Source organism: Natator depressus, chromosome 28 (assembly GCF_965152275.1).
Source record: "Natator depressus isolate rNatDep1 chromosome 28, rNatDep2.hap1, whole genome shotgun sequence".
NCBI classification, from domain to species: Eukaryota; Metazoa; Chordata; order Testudines; family Cheloniidae; genus Natator; species Natator depressus.
Genome location: NC_134261.1, coordinates 1,721,380 through 1,738,697, shown reverse-complemented (window position 1 = coordinate 1,738,697; position 17,318 = coordinate 1,721,380). Strand labels below are relative to the sequence as shown.

At 61.7% G+C, this 17,318-nt stretch overlaps 1 protein-coding gene across 1 annotated transcript; it reads left to right on the top strand.

Moving 5' to 3' along the window:
- The first annotated feature begins 2,326 nt into the window (after positions 1-2,326).
- On the top strand, positions 2,327-16,963 carry DVL2 (dishevelled segment polarity protein 2). Its single transcript, XM_074941091.1, is given in 16 exon segments — positions 2,327-2,511; positions 6,691-6,760; positions 7,136-7,217; positions 7,220-7,280; positions 7,959-8,068; positions 8,254-8,386; positions 9,030-9,120; positions 9,228-9,297; positions 9,971-10,110; positions 10,501-10,577; positions 11,613-11,680; positions 12,213-12,347; positions 12,461-12,592; positions 13,284-13,460; positions 14,151-14,375; positions 14,694-16,963. Coding segments are annotated over 16 exon segments (2,241 nt in total). The 3' UTR covers positions 15,179-16,963.
- Positions 16,964-17,318: the final 355 nt, after the last annotated feature.

Sequence of the window (17,318 nt, the reverse complement as noted above, 5' to 3'; positions counted from 1 at the left end):
GGGCACGGGGCCGCCAAGTCCCCCCGGGCTGGCTCCGGGGCCTTCCCCTACTCTAGGCTGGAACGAGATGGGAGTTCCCCTTTGGGGTGACCCCAGCTTCGGCCCCCCCCCTTGTTGCCCCTCGGGGGTGGAGGCAGATGCCCCCAGGCACTCGCAAAGGGGGGCGGGGGAGCTGGGGCTTTGGCCCCGGTTGTCGCCAGGATGCGAGCCCTCGATTGGGACGTGGGACCAGGGAAAGTGAGTGCCCAGGTTTTCGTAGGACCTACTGTAAACATCCCATCCCACCACAGCTCACAAAACACCAGCAATTCGGCTCCCATGTTTCGGGCTGGACCCAATGGACAGGGGGCGCTGGAGGGGGCGGTACTGGTTTCCCCACACACACACAGCGCCCCCTGCTGGGAGAGGCTGGAGTAGCTGGGCACTCCCCCTTCCCTGTTCCCACACCTCCTCGGGGACCCAGGTGTCCGGGAACTTTTATCGTTGCCCGTGGAGGAGGTCAGTATCGTTCTCTCCATTTGAGATGAGGGGGAAACTGAGGCATGAAGGAGGATGGGAGGGAGCGATTGTTGCCTCGGTCCCAGTTCAGTGCTGTACCCACTAGGCAAGACTGTCCTAACGAGCTAAACCATGAGACAAGGGGCTTCACTTGTCAGCCTTGCCCTGGGGTGCCTGGGGGAGCTTAGCTACGTGGCCGCTCTCTGCCTCAGTTTCCCCTCAGGACAGGGGGTGTGGGAGGACCAACTCTGGGAGAGACCAACTCTGCCCACAGCTGGGGAGGGGGAAGCAGCTGGGGTCTAACGAGTCCCATGTCTGTCCAGCTGATGCCCCAGATGCCCAGGAGGGGGCGCTCCTTGCTGCCCCCCTGGCTAATGGGGTGTGGCCAATTCCAGACCCATGCAGCCCCCGCGGCTCCCTAGTGCACAATGTGCTGCTTCCACCTGCCCCCCACTCCCCCGCCTAGCCCCCCACCTTTCGTCCATCTCCCTTCCCCACTTCATTTCCCTCTCTGACTCTCCCTCCCTCCCCCCATTCCCACCCTTCCAACCCATCCCTCTGATGCTCCCCTCCCTGCCCCCCATTCCTCTTTGATTCCCCTGACTCCCTCTTTCCGTTGACTCTCCCTCCCCTAGGCTTCCTCCTCTGACCCACCTCCCCCTGCCTTCCCCCTTTGCCTCCTTCTGTCCCCCTCTGACTCCTGCCTTTGCCTCCCCCAGATCCTCTTCCCCTTCTGACCCACCTTCCCCTTTTCCCCGCTGTCCCCCCTCCCCCTCTGACCTCCCTCTCTGACTCCCCTCTCCCCTTTTCCCTCTTACCCCTCCTCATCTGAGGCCAGTGCCTCCCCCTCTGACCCCTCCCCCCAATTCCCGCTGGCCTCCCCTCCCCACCGTTTTCCCTCTCTGAACCCTCTCCCTCTGCCTCCCCCTTCCCCACTCTGACCCCCTCCCCCACCCTTTCCATCTGACTCCCATCCCCTTCTGACTCCTCCTTCCTGCTCTGACCCCCCTTCCCCATCCTCTCCCTCTACCCCCCTCTTCCTCTTCCCCCTCTGACCCCTTTCCCTCAGCCCCCCTCTGACTCCTCCTTCCCCCTCTGACTCTTTCCCTCTGCCCCCTTCCCCACCCTTTCCCTCAGCCCCCCTCTGACTCCCCTTCCCCCCCTTTCCCTCAGCCCCCCTCTGACTCCTCCTTCCCCCTCTGACTCTTTCCCTCTGCCCCCTTCCCCACCCTTTCCCTCAGCCCCCCTCTGACTCCCCCTTCCCCCTCTGACTCCCCTTCCCCCCCTTTCCCTCAGCCCCCCTCTGACTCCTCCTTCCCCCTCTGACTCCCCTTCCCCCCCTTTCCCTCTGCCCCCCTTCACCCTCTTCCCTGACTCTCCCCCTCTTCCCCCCCCTCTGACTCCCCTTCCCCCCCCAACGCTCCTGCCCCATGACGCCAGCACGTTGCGTGAGGCGCGCACGCGCGTAAGGGGACGCGCGCGCACACGCCGCCCCTCCCTCTCGTCTTCCTCCTCCTCCACCCCGCCCCCAGCACCCCTCACTCAAGTCAAGCCGTCTCCGTCACGTGACGGGGGACGAGGTGGGGGCCCCGGCGCGCGCGCGCGCGCCCGCACACACGCTTGCACGCAGCGCCGTGACGCAGCCGCGCACGGCGGCCCGCGTAGCGTAGGGACGCGACGGTCCCAGACGTAGGAGGGCGGCTCGCGCGCGCGCGGGGGGCCGCCGCGCTTTCCCACCCCCCCGCCCCCTTCCGCCGCGGGATTGATTCGTTCCCGTCCGGCGGCGGCGGCGGCGGCGCAGGCGCGCTGGGCCGGGCCGGGCCGTACCATGGCGGCGGCCGGCGCGGGGGGGGCGGGCGAGACCAAGGTGATCTACCACCTGGACGAGGAGGAGACCCCCTACCTGGTGAAGATCCCGGTGCCCGCCGAGCGCATCACGCTGGGCCACGTCAAGGCGGCGCTGAGCCGGCCCGGCGCCAAGTACTTCTTCAAGAGCATGGACCAGGACTTCGGGTACCGGGGACCCAGGCGTCCGGGGGACCCCGCCCCTTCCCTCCTCTCCCCCCCCCGGGGGACCCCGCGCCCCATCCCCCTTCCGGGGGGACCCAGGCGTCCGGGGGACCCCGCCCCTTCCCTCCTCTTTCCCCCCCCGTGGGACCCTGCGCCCCATCCCCCTCCGGGGGGACCCAGGCGTCCGGGAGACCCCATCCCCTCCCTCCTCTTCCCCCTTCCGGGGGGACCCAGGCCGCCGTGGGACCCCGCACCCCATCCCCCTTCCGGGGGGACCCAGGCCGCCGTGGGACCCCGCACCCCATCCCCCTTCCGGGGGGACCCAGGTGTCCGGGGGACCCCATCCCCTCCCTCCTCTTCCCCTCCGGGGGGGACCCAGGTGTCTGGGGGAGCCCGCCCCCCATCCCCCTTCCGGGGGAACCCAGGCGTCCGGGGGACCCCACGCCCCATCTCTCTTCTGGGGTGACCCAGGCGTCCGGGAGACCCCATCCCCTCCCTCCTCTTCCCCTCGCCCCCCGGGCGGGACCCAGGCGTCTGGCGGACCCCGCCCCCCATCCCTTTTCTGGGGGGACCCAGGTGTCTGGGGGACCCCACGCCCCATCTCTCTTCTGGGGGGACCCAGGCGTCCGGGAGACCCCATCCCCTCCCTCCTCTTCTCCCGGGCGGGACCCAGGCGTCCAGCGGACCCCGCCCCCCATCCCTCTTCTGGGGGGACCCAGGCGTCCGGTGGACCCCGTCCTCCATCCCTCTTCTGGGGGGACCCAGGAGGTCCACCCCCCATCCGCTTTCCGGGGCGGACCTCCTTCCCCGGGGAACCTAGGCGTCCGGGGGACACTTTCCTCCATCCCCCTTCTGCGGCGGGACCCACTCGTCTGGGAGACCCTGGGGCACTCCATCATCCCCTTTCGGGGGGGGGGCAGGTATCCGGGAGACCCTGTGCCCCCCCCCTCAGGAGGACCCAGGAGTCCAGGGGACCCGGGCCCCTCCATCATCCCACCTCTCAGAGGGGACCCAGGCCTCCAGGAGACCCCTCCCCCCACCCCTGTGCCAGGGAGACCCCGGCGTCCGGCAGATCCCCCTTTCCCTGGCCCCCACAGGCGTCCTTGGCATGGGGAAGGACCCCTGCCGCGCCGCTCCCCACCCCACCCTGTCCAGAGCCTTCATAACACCAGGCGGCCGGGGCTGGCAACAGACCGGCCGGGGGCCAAATCCGGGTCGCCCAGCGCTCTGGGACTGACCCGGACATCTTTTTGGTCTACTTATTACAATCCCTAGTGTGATGCTGACGACGATATTTTAATTTTCTCTGGGGCCTTGACTACACCTTGACCAAGAAATGCGGACCCGGACCAAAAATAATTGAGTCCCCCCTGCCGCGTGGGTACGGGGGCAGATAGACCATCCGGGTGGCGGAGCTGGGAGCGAGAAGGCGATATCCGGATGGTGGCATAGATCCATAATACTTCAGAGCTGGGAGCATATCAATAACACCGGCGTCGGATCCCTAAGGATCCCTGGCCAGAACGCCACCCATCAATAGCAAGGGATAAATAACCGAGCGTAGAGGAATTTCCAATTCAAAATTGTGTCATTAATCTATCGGTAGGGGTCATAACGAAGCGGCAGGGGGTTTTAAATATCCAGGCTCAGCGCTGATTTATAAACAGGGCCCTCCCCAATCCACGAACAGCGCGTCACGGGTGGTGAAATCTGGTCTCCCCCCCGGTGAAATCTGGTCTCTTGTGGGCTTTTACCCTGTGCTACACAGATTTCACCGGGGAGACCAGCGTTTCTCAAACTGGGAGGCCTGACCCAAAAGGGAGTTGCGGCGGAGGGGATTTTAGGGTGGGGGGGTCATGGTATTGCCACCTTTACTTCTGCGCTGCCCTCGGAGCCGGGCGGCCGGACAGCGGCGGCTGCTGACTGAGGGCCCAGCAGTGCAGACGTAAGGGTGGCAATCCCCTACCATGCCATCCTTCTGCCCTGCCTTCAGAGCTGGGCTCTTGGCCAGCAGTCGCCGCTCTCCGGTTGCCCGGCTCTGAAGGCAGCACCACCGCCAGCAGCCGTAACCTTGCAACCTTTCCCCCACAGCTCCTTTTTGGGTCAGGACCCCTGCAATTCCAGCACTGTGACGCTTCAGATTCAACAAGCTGAAATACTGAAATTAATGATTTTTAAAATCCTATGACGGTGACGTTGACCAAAGTGGACCGCGAATTTGCTAGGGCCCTCTTTAGAAACGAATAGTAAAATGCCTGTCTTGAGTGACAAATAACGTAGCTGTGGGGCTGACTCCAATACCGCTTTGGGGTTATAAACGACGGAATGCATAAATCGGTCATAAATGACGAATAATGCAATATAGCTTATGGTTTAAGCACATATTGGCCTGGAGATACGTATGAGATGATGGCGAGCTATCTACTTCCAAAAATACGGTATAAATAGGTTTTTCAAAATTAGACTTCTTAAAATAATTTTGGTGGATAGTATCTATGTTTGAAAGAGGGGTTTTTCCCCCTGATTTGTATCGATTTTAAATTTTCACAGTACGTGCAAAATTAGGGGGTTGAAGTGTTTTTAATGCTTGTCAATATGGATTCAGAGTAACAGCCGTGTTAGTCTGTATTCGCAAAAAAAAAAGGAGTACTTGTCGCACCTTAGAGACTAACCAATTTATTTGAGCATAAGCTCCGATGAAGTGAGCTGTAGCTCACGAAAGCTTATGCTCAACTAAATTGGTTAAGTACTTTTCTTTTTGTCAATATGGAGTGTGTCAATGGCGTGAAATTATGCGGGTGGGAATGTTTTTTTCAATTGTGATCAATTTTAAATTTTCACCGTTGTGCAAAAGATCATAGCGTTTTTCAGGTTTATCGATCTAAATTCTTGCAGTGGCGTGAAATTATGGGATTGAAGCATTTTTCCCCCATTTTTTATCAGTTATACATTTGCACAATTGTGGGTTTTAAGTCTGCTTTTTATTACCTGTATGGATTTAAACTTTCACGGTTGTGGGAAATTATCGGGCGGGTCAGACGCTGATTATTTAATGACCGCGAGTGTTAAGATTCAAAGAGTTAAAGCTTTGTAACCGTGAAAACACAAATGGTCAACATCACGTGTCAAAATAGCCTTAAATGAAACTCGAATGAGTTCTCAAGAATCATTTTTCTTACGTTTCCTACCTGTAAACTTTGATTATTATCCGTGGTGAAATTGATGTTTACTGACATTTACCCATAAAACTCTAATCTTTCCAAGCCTGGATATAAATATTGGGTTAATAATTATTAATTGTAACCCGACATGGATTTTGTTATAAATAATACCACATATATATAGGATTATTAATAGTCAGGCATAGATTTTAGCGTATAAATAACACAATAGAGATGTCAAGTGATCCATAAATAGCATTCTCTATACATTTGGAGTTATGAGTAACTAATAACGCTGAAAATACAGACATTTGATTATAAAGGACAATAGTCAAAATAGACACAGAATTGAAACCGTTGTGAAAATATTTCTGGTCCGTAGAAGTTGCTAAATTCTTTTTAACGGAATAAATAAATAAAAACCGAGATTGTCAATCTTTTTTTCGTTCAGTTCATTGAGAAATTCTAAATTCGCTTTCCTCCTGTGTAAAACACTGACCCCAGCCTCTGGCAGTCTGCATTTGAGCTACTCATATAGGCTGATTAAAATATCCAGACCCATCCGAGCATGGGAAATCTTTGGTCAAGGGAAGCAGGCATTTTCCACGGCCCTCAAAATTGTTAACGATCCTCTGGAACATCTTTGTAGGGATTTGAAGTCCGACGTCCCGGCTGAATTTCCAGCCAGGCTTATTCCATTCGGCCTCCCTAAAATCCCCCTCCTCATACAGGAGTGTAATTATTTCTTTGCTTCAAGTGCCACATGCCTCGACTGAGATCCCACCACGCTAGGTGCTGTATAAACAGAACAGTCCCTGCCTTAAATTGTTGTGTGGTGTCACTATGTGGCTGTTAATCGGCTTCTGTGTCCCACCCCAGAGGTGGGTGCATCTCCGCACCGGGCGAGGGATCCCCTTATAAACAGCCGCCCCTTCCCCAGAGGCGGCTGCATCTCAGCGCCGGGTGAGGGATGCCTGGTCACACGGCGGCTCTAACCTGTTTCCATTTCTCTCCGCTGTAGGGTTGTCAAGGAGGAGATTTCAGACGACAATGCGAAGCTGCCCTGTTTCAACGGGAGAGTCGTCTCCTGGGTATGGCCGTGTGGGTCGTTCTCCTTACTACAGGAAGTTGCATTGGGGCATAGAAATCCCTGCTGCTGATCAGACCCAGAGGCCCATCTAGCCTGGTCTCCTGCCCCTTCCCCACCGTCCCGGATCAGGCCTGTGGGCCCATCTAGCCTGGTATCTTGCCCCTTCCGCACTGTCCCGGGTCAGGCCCATGGGCCCATCTAGCCCGGTATCCCGCCTGCTGGATCAGACCAGTGGGCTGCCCAAGCCTACTATGGTCCCTCGCCTTGCCCAGATCAGACAGAGGGGGAGCGGGGGGGTTTCTGGTTCAGGGGCCGTGGGATGGTTCAGTCCAAGGCAGCTCACGCACCCTTTGTCCCCCCCCATCCCCTCCCCAAGCTGGTGTCTTCGGAGACCCCCCAGCCCGAGCCGGTGCCGACTCCCGCAGAGACCCGACCGGAGCCCTCGCCCCCGCCGCCCCCCTGCCCCCGCTGCCCGTGGAGAGGACCAGCGGCATCGGGGACTCCCGGCCCCCCTCCTTCCAGTGAGTACGGGATGGGGGGGGGGAAGGGTCCACCTCTCAGAACTGGGGGGTGTAATCTTCTGCATTGGGGGGTGTGGAAGAGTCCAATTGCCAGTATTGGGGGGAGCCACTCATCAGGTGGGAGAGTCCACCTGGAGTACTGGGGAGGGGTTTTAAATCCTCTGCATTGGGGATGGAAGAGTCCACCTGCCACTACTGGGGGGGCTTAAATCCTCTGCATTGGGGATGGAACAGTCCACCTGCCAGTATTGGGGTGGGGGGGTTAAATCTTGTGCACTGGGTGGTGGAAGAGCACACGTGCAGTACAGAGGGGGTGGAAGAGTCCACCTGCCCGTACTAGGGATGGAGGGAGAAAATCCTCTGTATTGGGGTGGGTGGAAGAGTCCACCTGCCAAAAAACAGGGGAGGGATGGAAGGGTCCACCTGCCGGTATGGGTTCGGGGGTGGGTGGAACATAATCCTGTGTAATCCCCAGACCTGATTGCAATAGGTCAGATTGGAAGATTCCACTGACTAAGCAGGGGAGGTTTAAGGGACTGTGCGCAAGTCGGGGAGAGGAGTGGAGACTTCGGAAGAGTCCACAGATGACAGGTGGGGGGAGGTGGAAGGGGCCGTCTTCCTCTGGTGGAGGGGCAGCAGCGGTGGACCCCAACAGTAACCAACCGTGGGTCTTTGCAGCCCTAACATCTCGGGCAGCCGGGAGAACCTGGAGCACGAGACGGAGACTGAGTCGGTCGTGTCGCTGCGGAGGGAGAGGCCGCGGCGCCGGGAGAGCACGGAGCATGGTGGTGAGGGGCCCCCTAACCAGCCAGGACTCCTGGGTTCTCTCCCCGGCTCTGGGAGGGGAGTGGGGGCTGGTGGGTTGGGGGGGGGGGCTGGGAGCCAGGACTCCTGGGTTCTCTCCCCGGCTCTGGGAAGGGAGTGCGACCGTCACCTCAGCCTCCTGACCCTGGCCCTATTCCCCCCACCACAGGCGGGCACCGGCCGAACGGGCAGTCACGGCTGGAACGACACCTGGCCGGCTATGAGAGCTCATCCACCCTGCTGACCAGTGAGATCGAGACCACCAGCCTGTGCGACTCAGATGACGACGACACCATGAGCAGGTGGGACGGGGGGTGGGGCGGGCATGAAGGAGAAACCCATGGGGATCCTGGTGGTGGTGGCATTAAATTCAGGGGCAAATCCAGGGTGGAATCCAGGAGCAAACCCCATGGGAGTCCCCCTGGTTGAGGGGGAACCAGAGTAAACTCGCAGGGTCCCCCTGGTGGAGGGAAGAGAGTTGGGGGTCTCCCTGGTGGAGGGAAGATACAGGGGTAAGGTAACCCAGCAGGGTGCTGCTAGTGTGGGGGTTCCCCATGGTGGTGGGATCTGGGGGCAGGGCAACCCAGCGGGGTGCTGCTGGTGTGGGGCAGGGAGTTGGGGATTCCCCGTGGAGGTGGGATCTGGGGGCAGGATAACGAAGTGGGGTGTGCTGGTGTGGAGCAGGGAAATGGAGGGTCCCCGTGGTGGCAGAGAATCCAGGGGCCGGGTAACCTGGTGGGGGAAAGGGAGTCGGGGACAGAAGTTCCATGGGGACCCCTGGGGTGAGATGGGCCCCAGGGGTGGGACAAACCCCAGGATGGGTTCCCCAGGATGTTGGGAGGGAGGGGTGGAGGACATGCCCCCTGGGGGAGGGGTCGGGGCAGCCAGCCCCCCGCCTCCTGCAGCCCCAGCCATAACCTCCGTTTTCGCCCCCTCCACCCCCAGGTTCAGCAGCTCCACAGAACAGAGCAGCGCCTCCCGCCTCCTCAAGCGCCACCGGAGGCGGCGGAAGCAGCGCCCCCCGCGCCTGGAGCGGGTAAGAGCCTGGCCCCGTGTCGGCGAGGGAGGGAGCAAGCTGGGGGGGGGGGGGCTGTATTGCCCCTGCCCCACTGACTCCACCCCCCAACTCCCATTTCGTTTCAGACGTCTTCCTTCAGCAGCGTCACCGACTCTACCATGTCGCTCAACATCATCACAGTCACCCTCAACATGGGTAAGTGGGGAGGGGGGCTGTGGGGGTGGGGGCCAGGTGGGAGGAGGGGATTTGGAGGAAGCTCTGGTTGTGTGCGGGGGGGGGGGGGAATGGAAGGTACCAACGGGGTGGGGGGGGGAATGGAAGAGTCCAAGTGTGTGGGGAGTGGGGAAGAGAATGGAAGATTTCAAGTAGGGAGCTCTGTGTGTGGGGTGGGGGGAGGTGAGAATAGAAGTTGGGGGGTGGGGGGTAGCATGGAAGATGGACAGGATGGGAGAGAGACAATGGAAGATTCCAAGAGTGTGGGGTCAATGGGGGGATAGAGTGGAAGATTCCAAGCGGGTGGGGAAAGAAGGGAAGAAGATTCCAAGTGGGGGAGGGGGAAAGAATGGAAGATTCCAAGTGGGTCGGGAAAGAAGAGAAGAGAGAATGGAAAATTCCAACTGGTGGGGGTGGGGGGAATGAGAAGGGAGAGAATGGAAGATTCCATGAGTGTGGGGTCAATGGGGGGAAAGAGTGGAAGATTCCAAGTGGGTGGGGAAAGAAGGGAAGAGACTGGAAGATTCCAAGTGGGGGAGGGGGAGAGAATGGAAGATTCCAAGTGAGGGGTAATGATGGGGGGGAAGGGAAGGTTCCAAGAGGAGGCGGAGCCTCCTTCGCTGACCCCACCCTCCCCCTCCTCTCTCCCCGGCAGAGAAGTACAACTTCCTGGGCATCTCCATCGTGGGGCAGAGCAACGAGCGGGGGGACGGAGGCATCTACATCGGCTCCATCATGAAGGGGGGGGCCGTGGCGGCTGACGGGCGCATTGAGCCAGGGGACATGCTGCTGCAGGTACGACACCCCCCCGGACCCCCCTGTAGCTGGGGGCACTGGTCACTGAGAGACTGGGGGTTCCTCCGGTTGGGCCAGGCGCTGCGCAGGACGCCCCCCACCCCGCTCCCGACCGAGATTGGGGCCCTCGTCGCACCATGTGCTGCACAGACCACCTGTCCCCCCCGACTAAGATTGGGGTCTGGCTCCCAGCCCCCTGCTCTAACCCACCAGCCCCTACTTCCCTCCTGGAGCTGGGGAGAGAACCCAGGAGTCCTGGCTCCCAGCCCCACCTGCTCTAACCCACTAGACCGCACTCCCCTCCCAGAGCCGTGGAATGGACCCAGGCGTCCGCTGCTCACCCTGCCTCGGAAGGCGGCGTCTCAGTTTGTGTTGCACTTTCCCCCACAGGTGAACGACATTAACTTTGAGAACATGAGCAACGATGACGCCGTCAGAGTCCTGAGGGAGATCGTCCACAAGCCGGGGTGAGTGGGGGGTGGGGCGAGGTTGGAGGGGTGCCCCAGGACCCCGGAATGAGACACAGGCCACGGCTAAAGTCGATCGCAAGGTCACTTGTGGCGGATGGGCCTTACCTAGGATCCCCTCGCTGGTAATTTTACTCCTGGGGGCATTCTGCGCCAAAAAATGTGCAAATTCTGCGCCATATAATTTGCAAATTCTGTGTCAAAAATTTGGAAATTCTGCGCACAATATTTTAAAATTCTGCAAATTTTATTTGTCAAAGTAACACTGCATAATCACTCCAGTTTCAATGATTTTGGTTATTTATTTCCAAATATCTGTTGTCGATATAGACACACGCACAAATTCCCCCAGGAGAAGAGCCTTAAAGTAACCCCCCTGTTTCTCTGCCCCCTCCCCTCATCCCAGAACTCAGGCGGGGGGCCAGATACCCACAAATCTGCCCCCCCCCAACACAGCCCAGCCATGGTGCGCCCCCCCCCCCCCCCCAATACACCCAAAACCTGTCCTCGCAAGAGCCCAGTCGTGGTGCCCCCGCACCCAGCCAATATACCCAAAGCCCTCCCCAGCCCAGATACCTGCACCCTCCCTCCCTGGAGCCCAGCCGCAGGGCGCCCCCACCCCAGGGATCCAGAGGGAGAAACAGCCATTTCTGTGGAGGAAAGGAAATTTGGCGCACACAACGTTAATTTCCGCAAAAATTCTGCATTGCGCAGTGGCACACAGTTCCCCCAGGAGCTGTCATTAGCCCTGGAAACTGGGACGGTGGAAGATCTAAGTCTGGTCCTAGGGCGGCACTAGGGGGCACCATGCTGCCGGGGGTGGGGCTGGGGCCGGGGCCCTCTCCCCACTGTCAGGACCAATTCCTTCATGTCCTTCCCCAAAATCGCTGTTAAACAGCCGCCCCGCCCCAGAGGTGGCTGCATCTCAGCGCCGGGCAAGGGGTCCCTGGGTAACCCGCTGCCCCGCCCCAGAGGTGGCCACATCTCAATGACAGGAGGGAGTTGGGGTTCACCTCCACCCCCTTTCTCTTATAGCCCGATCGTGCTGACAGTGGCCAAATGCTGGGACCCTTCCCCCCAGGGGTACTTCACGCTGCCCAGGAGTAAGTACTGACACCCTAAAACCATTGCTGCCAGGTGCCGGCTCTTTACGCCAGCATCTCCCCCTTGGCTCAGAGTTTGTGGGTGATTGGGTTGCCCTCTCTGAAGTATGGGGGTGTCTTGCACCTCTCAGCCATGATCTGTGGGGTCCCCGGCTCCGTGGGGTGGCGATTTTGGGGCGATATGTCGTTTGGGGTGCGACCGGCTGACACCCTCCCAAGTCTGGAATTTGGGGGTGCTTTGTGGTGGGGGGTTTGAAGGGGGGGTGCTGAGGAGAGAAAATCATCGATGTGTGGGGTGCTTCTCTGCCTGGTTGGGGGGGTTGTGTCTGGGGGAGGGAGTTGTAGCTAGCAGGGGGGGCGCCCCAGGGGCACCCTGTCTCTGAGAGTCAGACGTCACATTGAGGGGGGGGTATATTGGGTGAGGCTGGGATTGGGGATGAGATGGGGGGGCTGTGAGTGCGGGGGGGGCTGCTTTTCGAGAGCCGACTCAGAGTTTCCTCCCGCCCCTTCCCTCCCCCTCCTCCCCCCCCAGATGAGCCCATCCAACCCATCGACCCGGCTGCCTGGGTCTCCCACTCAGCCGCCCTGACTGGCGCCTTCGCCGCCTACCCCGGGACCACCTCCATGAGCACCATCACCTCCGGGAGCTCCGTCGCCGAGACCGAGCGTGAGTAACGGTGCCCCCTGGAGGGGACGGGCCCCGGGCCCCACTCCCTGCCCCCCACCCCCGAGCCAGCCAGTCCCCGCCCCATGGCGCTCCAACGGCTCCTTTCTTCGCAGGCTTCGACGACTTCAATCTGTCGGTCCACACGGACATGGCGTCCGTCACCAAGGCCATGGCGTCCCCGGAGTCGGGGCTGGAGGTCCGCGACCGCATGTGGCTGAAAATCACCATTCCCAACGCCTTCCTGGGTAGGTCTGGGGGGGGGGGCTGGGCGCCTTGGCCACCGGGGGGCGCCGCTCGGCCCGGCGGAGGGGTCAGTGTCGAGTGCGCTGCCTGCCGAGTCCCCTGCCCCGCAGCGCCCCCTAGTGCCGCCCTGGGGCCAGTGCCACCGTCCGAGCCCCGCACCCCACTCCCTGCCCCACAGCACCACCCTGGGGCCAGCCCTGCCTACCGGGGGAGAGCGCCCCGTGCCGAGCTCCCTGCCCCACAGCGCCCCCTAGCGCCGCCCTGGGGCCAGTCCTGCCTGCCGCGGGAGAGCACCCCCTGCCGAGCCCCCTCCCTGTCCCACAGGGCCGCCCTGGGGCCAGCCCCGCCTGCGAGGGGAGAGCGCCCCCTGCTGAGCCCCCGCCCCACAGCGCCCCCTAGTGCTGCCCTGGGGCCAGCGCCACCTGCCGAGCCCCGCACCCCACTCCCTGCCCCACAGCACCGCCCTGGGGCCAGCCCTGCCTACCAGGGGAGAGCGCCCTGTGCCGAGCTCCCTGCCCTACAGCACCCCCTAGCGCCGCCCTGAGGCCAGTCCTGCCTGCCATGGGAGAGCGCCCCCTGCCGAACCCCCCGCCCCCTCCCTGCCCCAGAGTGCCCCCTAGCGCCGCCCTGGGGCTAGCCCCGCCTGCCGGGGAAGAGCGCCCCCTGCTGAGCCCCCCGCTCCCTCCCCCCCAGGCTCGGACGTGGTGGACTGGCTGTATCACCACGTCGAGGGCTTCCAGGACCGGCGGGAGGCGCGGAAATACGCCAGCAACCTGCTGAAAGCCGGCTTCATCCGGCACACGGTGAACAAGATCACGTTCTCCGAGCAGTGCTACTACGTCTTCGGGGACCTGCGCGGCTGCGAGAACTGTGAGCGCCCCCCCCGGGCCCCCCACCCCCGGGGCACTGAGCCGGAGCTCCAGGCTGCGGGGGGCTCTGCTGGGGAACAGGGGCCAGGCCCGATCGGCGGCGGGGGGGATGCCCGTTGCAAGAGCTGGCGCCAGGCTGGGGTGTCTCAAACGAGGGGATCCCCACACCACCCCCCTGTCTTTCCCGACCGGGGATCGGTCGATCCCTGCACCCCTCTGGGCCGACTCACCCCCACCCTGATCATCTCCCCCGCAGCCCGTGGGCTCGGGGCTGGGGAGGGAAGCGGGAGAGCCAGGACTCCTGGGTTCTTCTGTAAGCTCCTTGCCCAACAGGCCAGTCAGACCACGAGCCTGGGGCCGGGTTTGAGCCGGCGCCCCCTAGAGGGGACAGGCCCCGTGCCCCATTCCCCACACCCCTGAAACAGCCAGGCCCCACCCTGGGGCGGGTGGGAGCCAGCGCCCCCTAGAGGGGACAGGCCCTGTGCCCCATTCCCCACCCCCCTGAGCCAGTCAGTCCCCGCCCTGGGGCGGGTGGGAGCCAGCGCCCCCTAGAGGGGACAGGCCCTGTGCCCCATTCCCCACCCCCCTGAGCCAGTCAGTCCCCGCCCTGGGGCGGGTGGGAGCTGGCGCCCCCTAGCGGGGGCCAAACACAGCTAGCCTGTACGCCTGACCCTCCCCTTCTCCCTTCCAGACATGGCCAACCTCTCCCTCAACGACAACGACGGCTCGAGCGGGGCCTCGGACCAGGACACGCTGGCCCCGCTCCCGCTGCCCGGGGCCACGCCCTGGCCCCTGATGCCCACCTTCTCCTACCAGTACCCGGCCCCGCACCCCTACAGCCCCCAGCCCCCGCCCTACCACGAGCTCTCCTCCTACAGCTACGGCATGGGCAGCGCCGGGAGCCAGCACAGCGAGGGTGAGCGACGCGGGGGCCGCCTGGTTCCATCCCCCGGGAGGGGAGGGGAGTGGGGTCTAGTGGTTAGAGCAGGGGGGGGATGGGTGGCAGGACTCCTGGGTTCTCTCCCCGGCTCTGGGAGGGGAGTGGGGTCTAGCGGTTAGAGCGGGGGGGGATGGGTGGCAGGACTCCTGGGTTCTCTCCCCGGCTCTGGGAGGGGAGTGGGATCTGGTGGTTAGAGCTGGGGGGTGCTGGGAGCCAGGACTCCTGGGTTCGCTGTGTAATGGGGTGGTCCCTGTGGATCTGAGGGTCACTAACCACCCCCCGGTCTCGTTGCAGGGAGCCGGAGCAGCGGCTCCAACCGGAGCGACGGGGGCGGTGGGGGCCGGGGGAAGGCCAAGGACGAGAAGGCGGCCCCCGACTCCAAGTCGGGCAGCGGCAGCGAATCGGAGTACTCGACCCGCAGCAGCCTGCGGCGGGCGGAGCCGGGGGGCGGAGCCGGCGGGGGAGGCCCCGCCCCGGCAGTGGGCGGGGCCGAGGCGGGCGGGGCTCCTCAGCGCTGCCACCATAGCTTGGTGAGCAGCATGCGGTCCCACCACTCCCTCCACTCCTACGGGCCCCCCGGCATGCCCCTGCCCTACAACCCCATGATGGTGATGATGATGCCCCCCGGGCCTCCCAGCGCCGGCCCCGCCTCCGTGCAGCCCCCCGGCGCCCCCCCGGTCCGCGACCTGGCCTCGGTGCCCCCCGAGCTCACCGCCAGCCGCCAGTCCTTCCACATGGCCATGGGCAACCCCAGCGAGTTCTTCGTCGACGTCATGTGACCTGCTGGCCGCCCCCGGAGCCGTGTGATGCCCCGGGGCCCGCCCCGCCACCTGTGTGTCATGTGACCCATCCCGTCGGCACCTCAACCTCCATGTTGCCTTGATGCCCCGTGACCTCCGTCCAAGCCAAGGAGCCTTGAAAAGCCACCTGGCCGAACTCCTGGCCACGTGGCTATCACTCGTTGCCTTGAGATCACGTGACCTGCCATCCACTCGGAGCCTTCGGATGCCATGTGACCAACCGGTGTCACGTGATCTCCATCCACACAGCCTTTTGGGGGGGTGGTCACGTGAGGCAGCCTTGACCTCTAGCCACAGAGCCTTCCGGAGTCATGCGACCCACCCGCGTGGCCCTTTGTGGTCATGTGACAGCCCGTGGCAACCGTGTCCTCCTGGGTCCTTCCGGGGTCGTGTGACCGACTTCGTGGCCACCTGGATGTCACGTGACCAAGACCGGTGCCCGATTCCCTGTGATCATGTGACCCCCCCCCCCACACACACACACACACACCATGTCCCTGACATCAGACAGGCTCCATCAATCAAGTCTTCCGTGGTCACGTGACCACTTGTGGCCCTTCGTGACTCAGTCTTCCTGTCCTGTCGCTGCCTTGATTTCGCGTGACCGGCGCTTGGTCCGGTGACTTCGTTTCCCCGGGCCACCTGACGGCCGTTTCCTATCCCGTGCCCTGCCGCCAGCGGCCCCACGAGTCGCCAGTTCTGGTCAGGTGGTCGCCCTCCGGGGCCACGCGGCCTTTCTTAAAGTCACATGACCCGGCACCGGATCACGGGACCCACCGCTGGGGAGCAAAGCCAGGACTGGGGGCTCGAGCCGGGGCTTTCTCTCCAGTTTTTGGGCGGTACTGTCCCAAACCACCCCTTCCCCCGTTGGTACTGACACCCCCGCCCCACCCCACCCCCGGCGCTGCTCGGTACTGCCCCCCGGTGTGGATGAAGTGACCAGATCTTTTTTCCTCCCGAAAAGATCCTTTTTTATAACTTTTTTTTATTATCGATTTTTAAAAAACAAAAAAAACCACCACGTTCTTTGAGACATTTTTATAAACGTTCTTTGTATTAAAAAAAAAAAAAATGCACAGTTTTGGAAAGGTCCTACCCCATTTTATCCTCCCTGGCCCCCCAAACTCTCATAATCAGGGTGTCTGATTGAGATGGGGGTCCAATTACCCCTGCCCCCCCAGCAAGCTATGACCCCTCTCCGCCTGCAGGCACGGTCAACTTCAAGCTTCTCTCGACTCCATCCTTCCTTTCCTCCCCCTCTTGCATTTGGGGGGCACCCCCTCTCCCCTCTGGCCAATATTGACCTCTCTGGTCTGGACCAGGAGGTCAGTCTTGGGGTGCTCAGGGAGGGGGGGGGTGGGGCGTTTCTGATGGGGAAGCCAAGACCACTTTAGGTTGGAGAGTTGGGGGGATATTCCTGATCCGCCCCTGTTGCTTGGGGGGCTCCGAGATGGCTCGGATCACCCCCAAGGGGTGGCGATTCTGTTTCCCTCAACACACAGCATATGTACCCCCCCCATGAATGGTTCTGGGGCCCCCCTTTTCTCCAGCCCCTCACGTAGGCTCTGTACCCCTACTAATGGGGTGGGGGGTCCTCCATTTCTCCAGCCCCCTACGTACACTACCTACCCCCCTAAATGGGGCTGGGGGATCCCCATTTCTCTAGCTCCACACATAGGGTACATACCCCCCATAATTGGTGCTGGGGGTCCCCCATTTCTCTTAGCAGTGCCCCTCCACTGCTGAGGGGGTGGGGGGCATGGTAGCAGAATCTTATTTTGAATAATGTATTTATTTTTAGCTCTTTGTGTATTAAAAGAACAATAAAAATATAAAAATAAAGCAAAGGGATCAAAAAAAAATATTCGGGACACACAGGTGGGGCTATCTGGGCTCCTGGGTTGGTTGGGGGTCCAGTTCTGGCCCTTCTTGGTCTAAGGTGCTTAACTGCTGCCCCTCACCCTGGTATCTGAGAAAGGGGGTTAGAGCAGGGGGGGCTGGGAGCCAGGACTCCTGGGTTCTCCCTGGATCTGGGAGGGGAGTGGGGCCTAGGGATGCGTGTCCCCACCAGCTGAGGCTCTGGCCCACTGAGTCCAGTAGACCTATGGGGTTCAGGGGC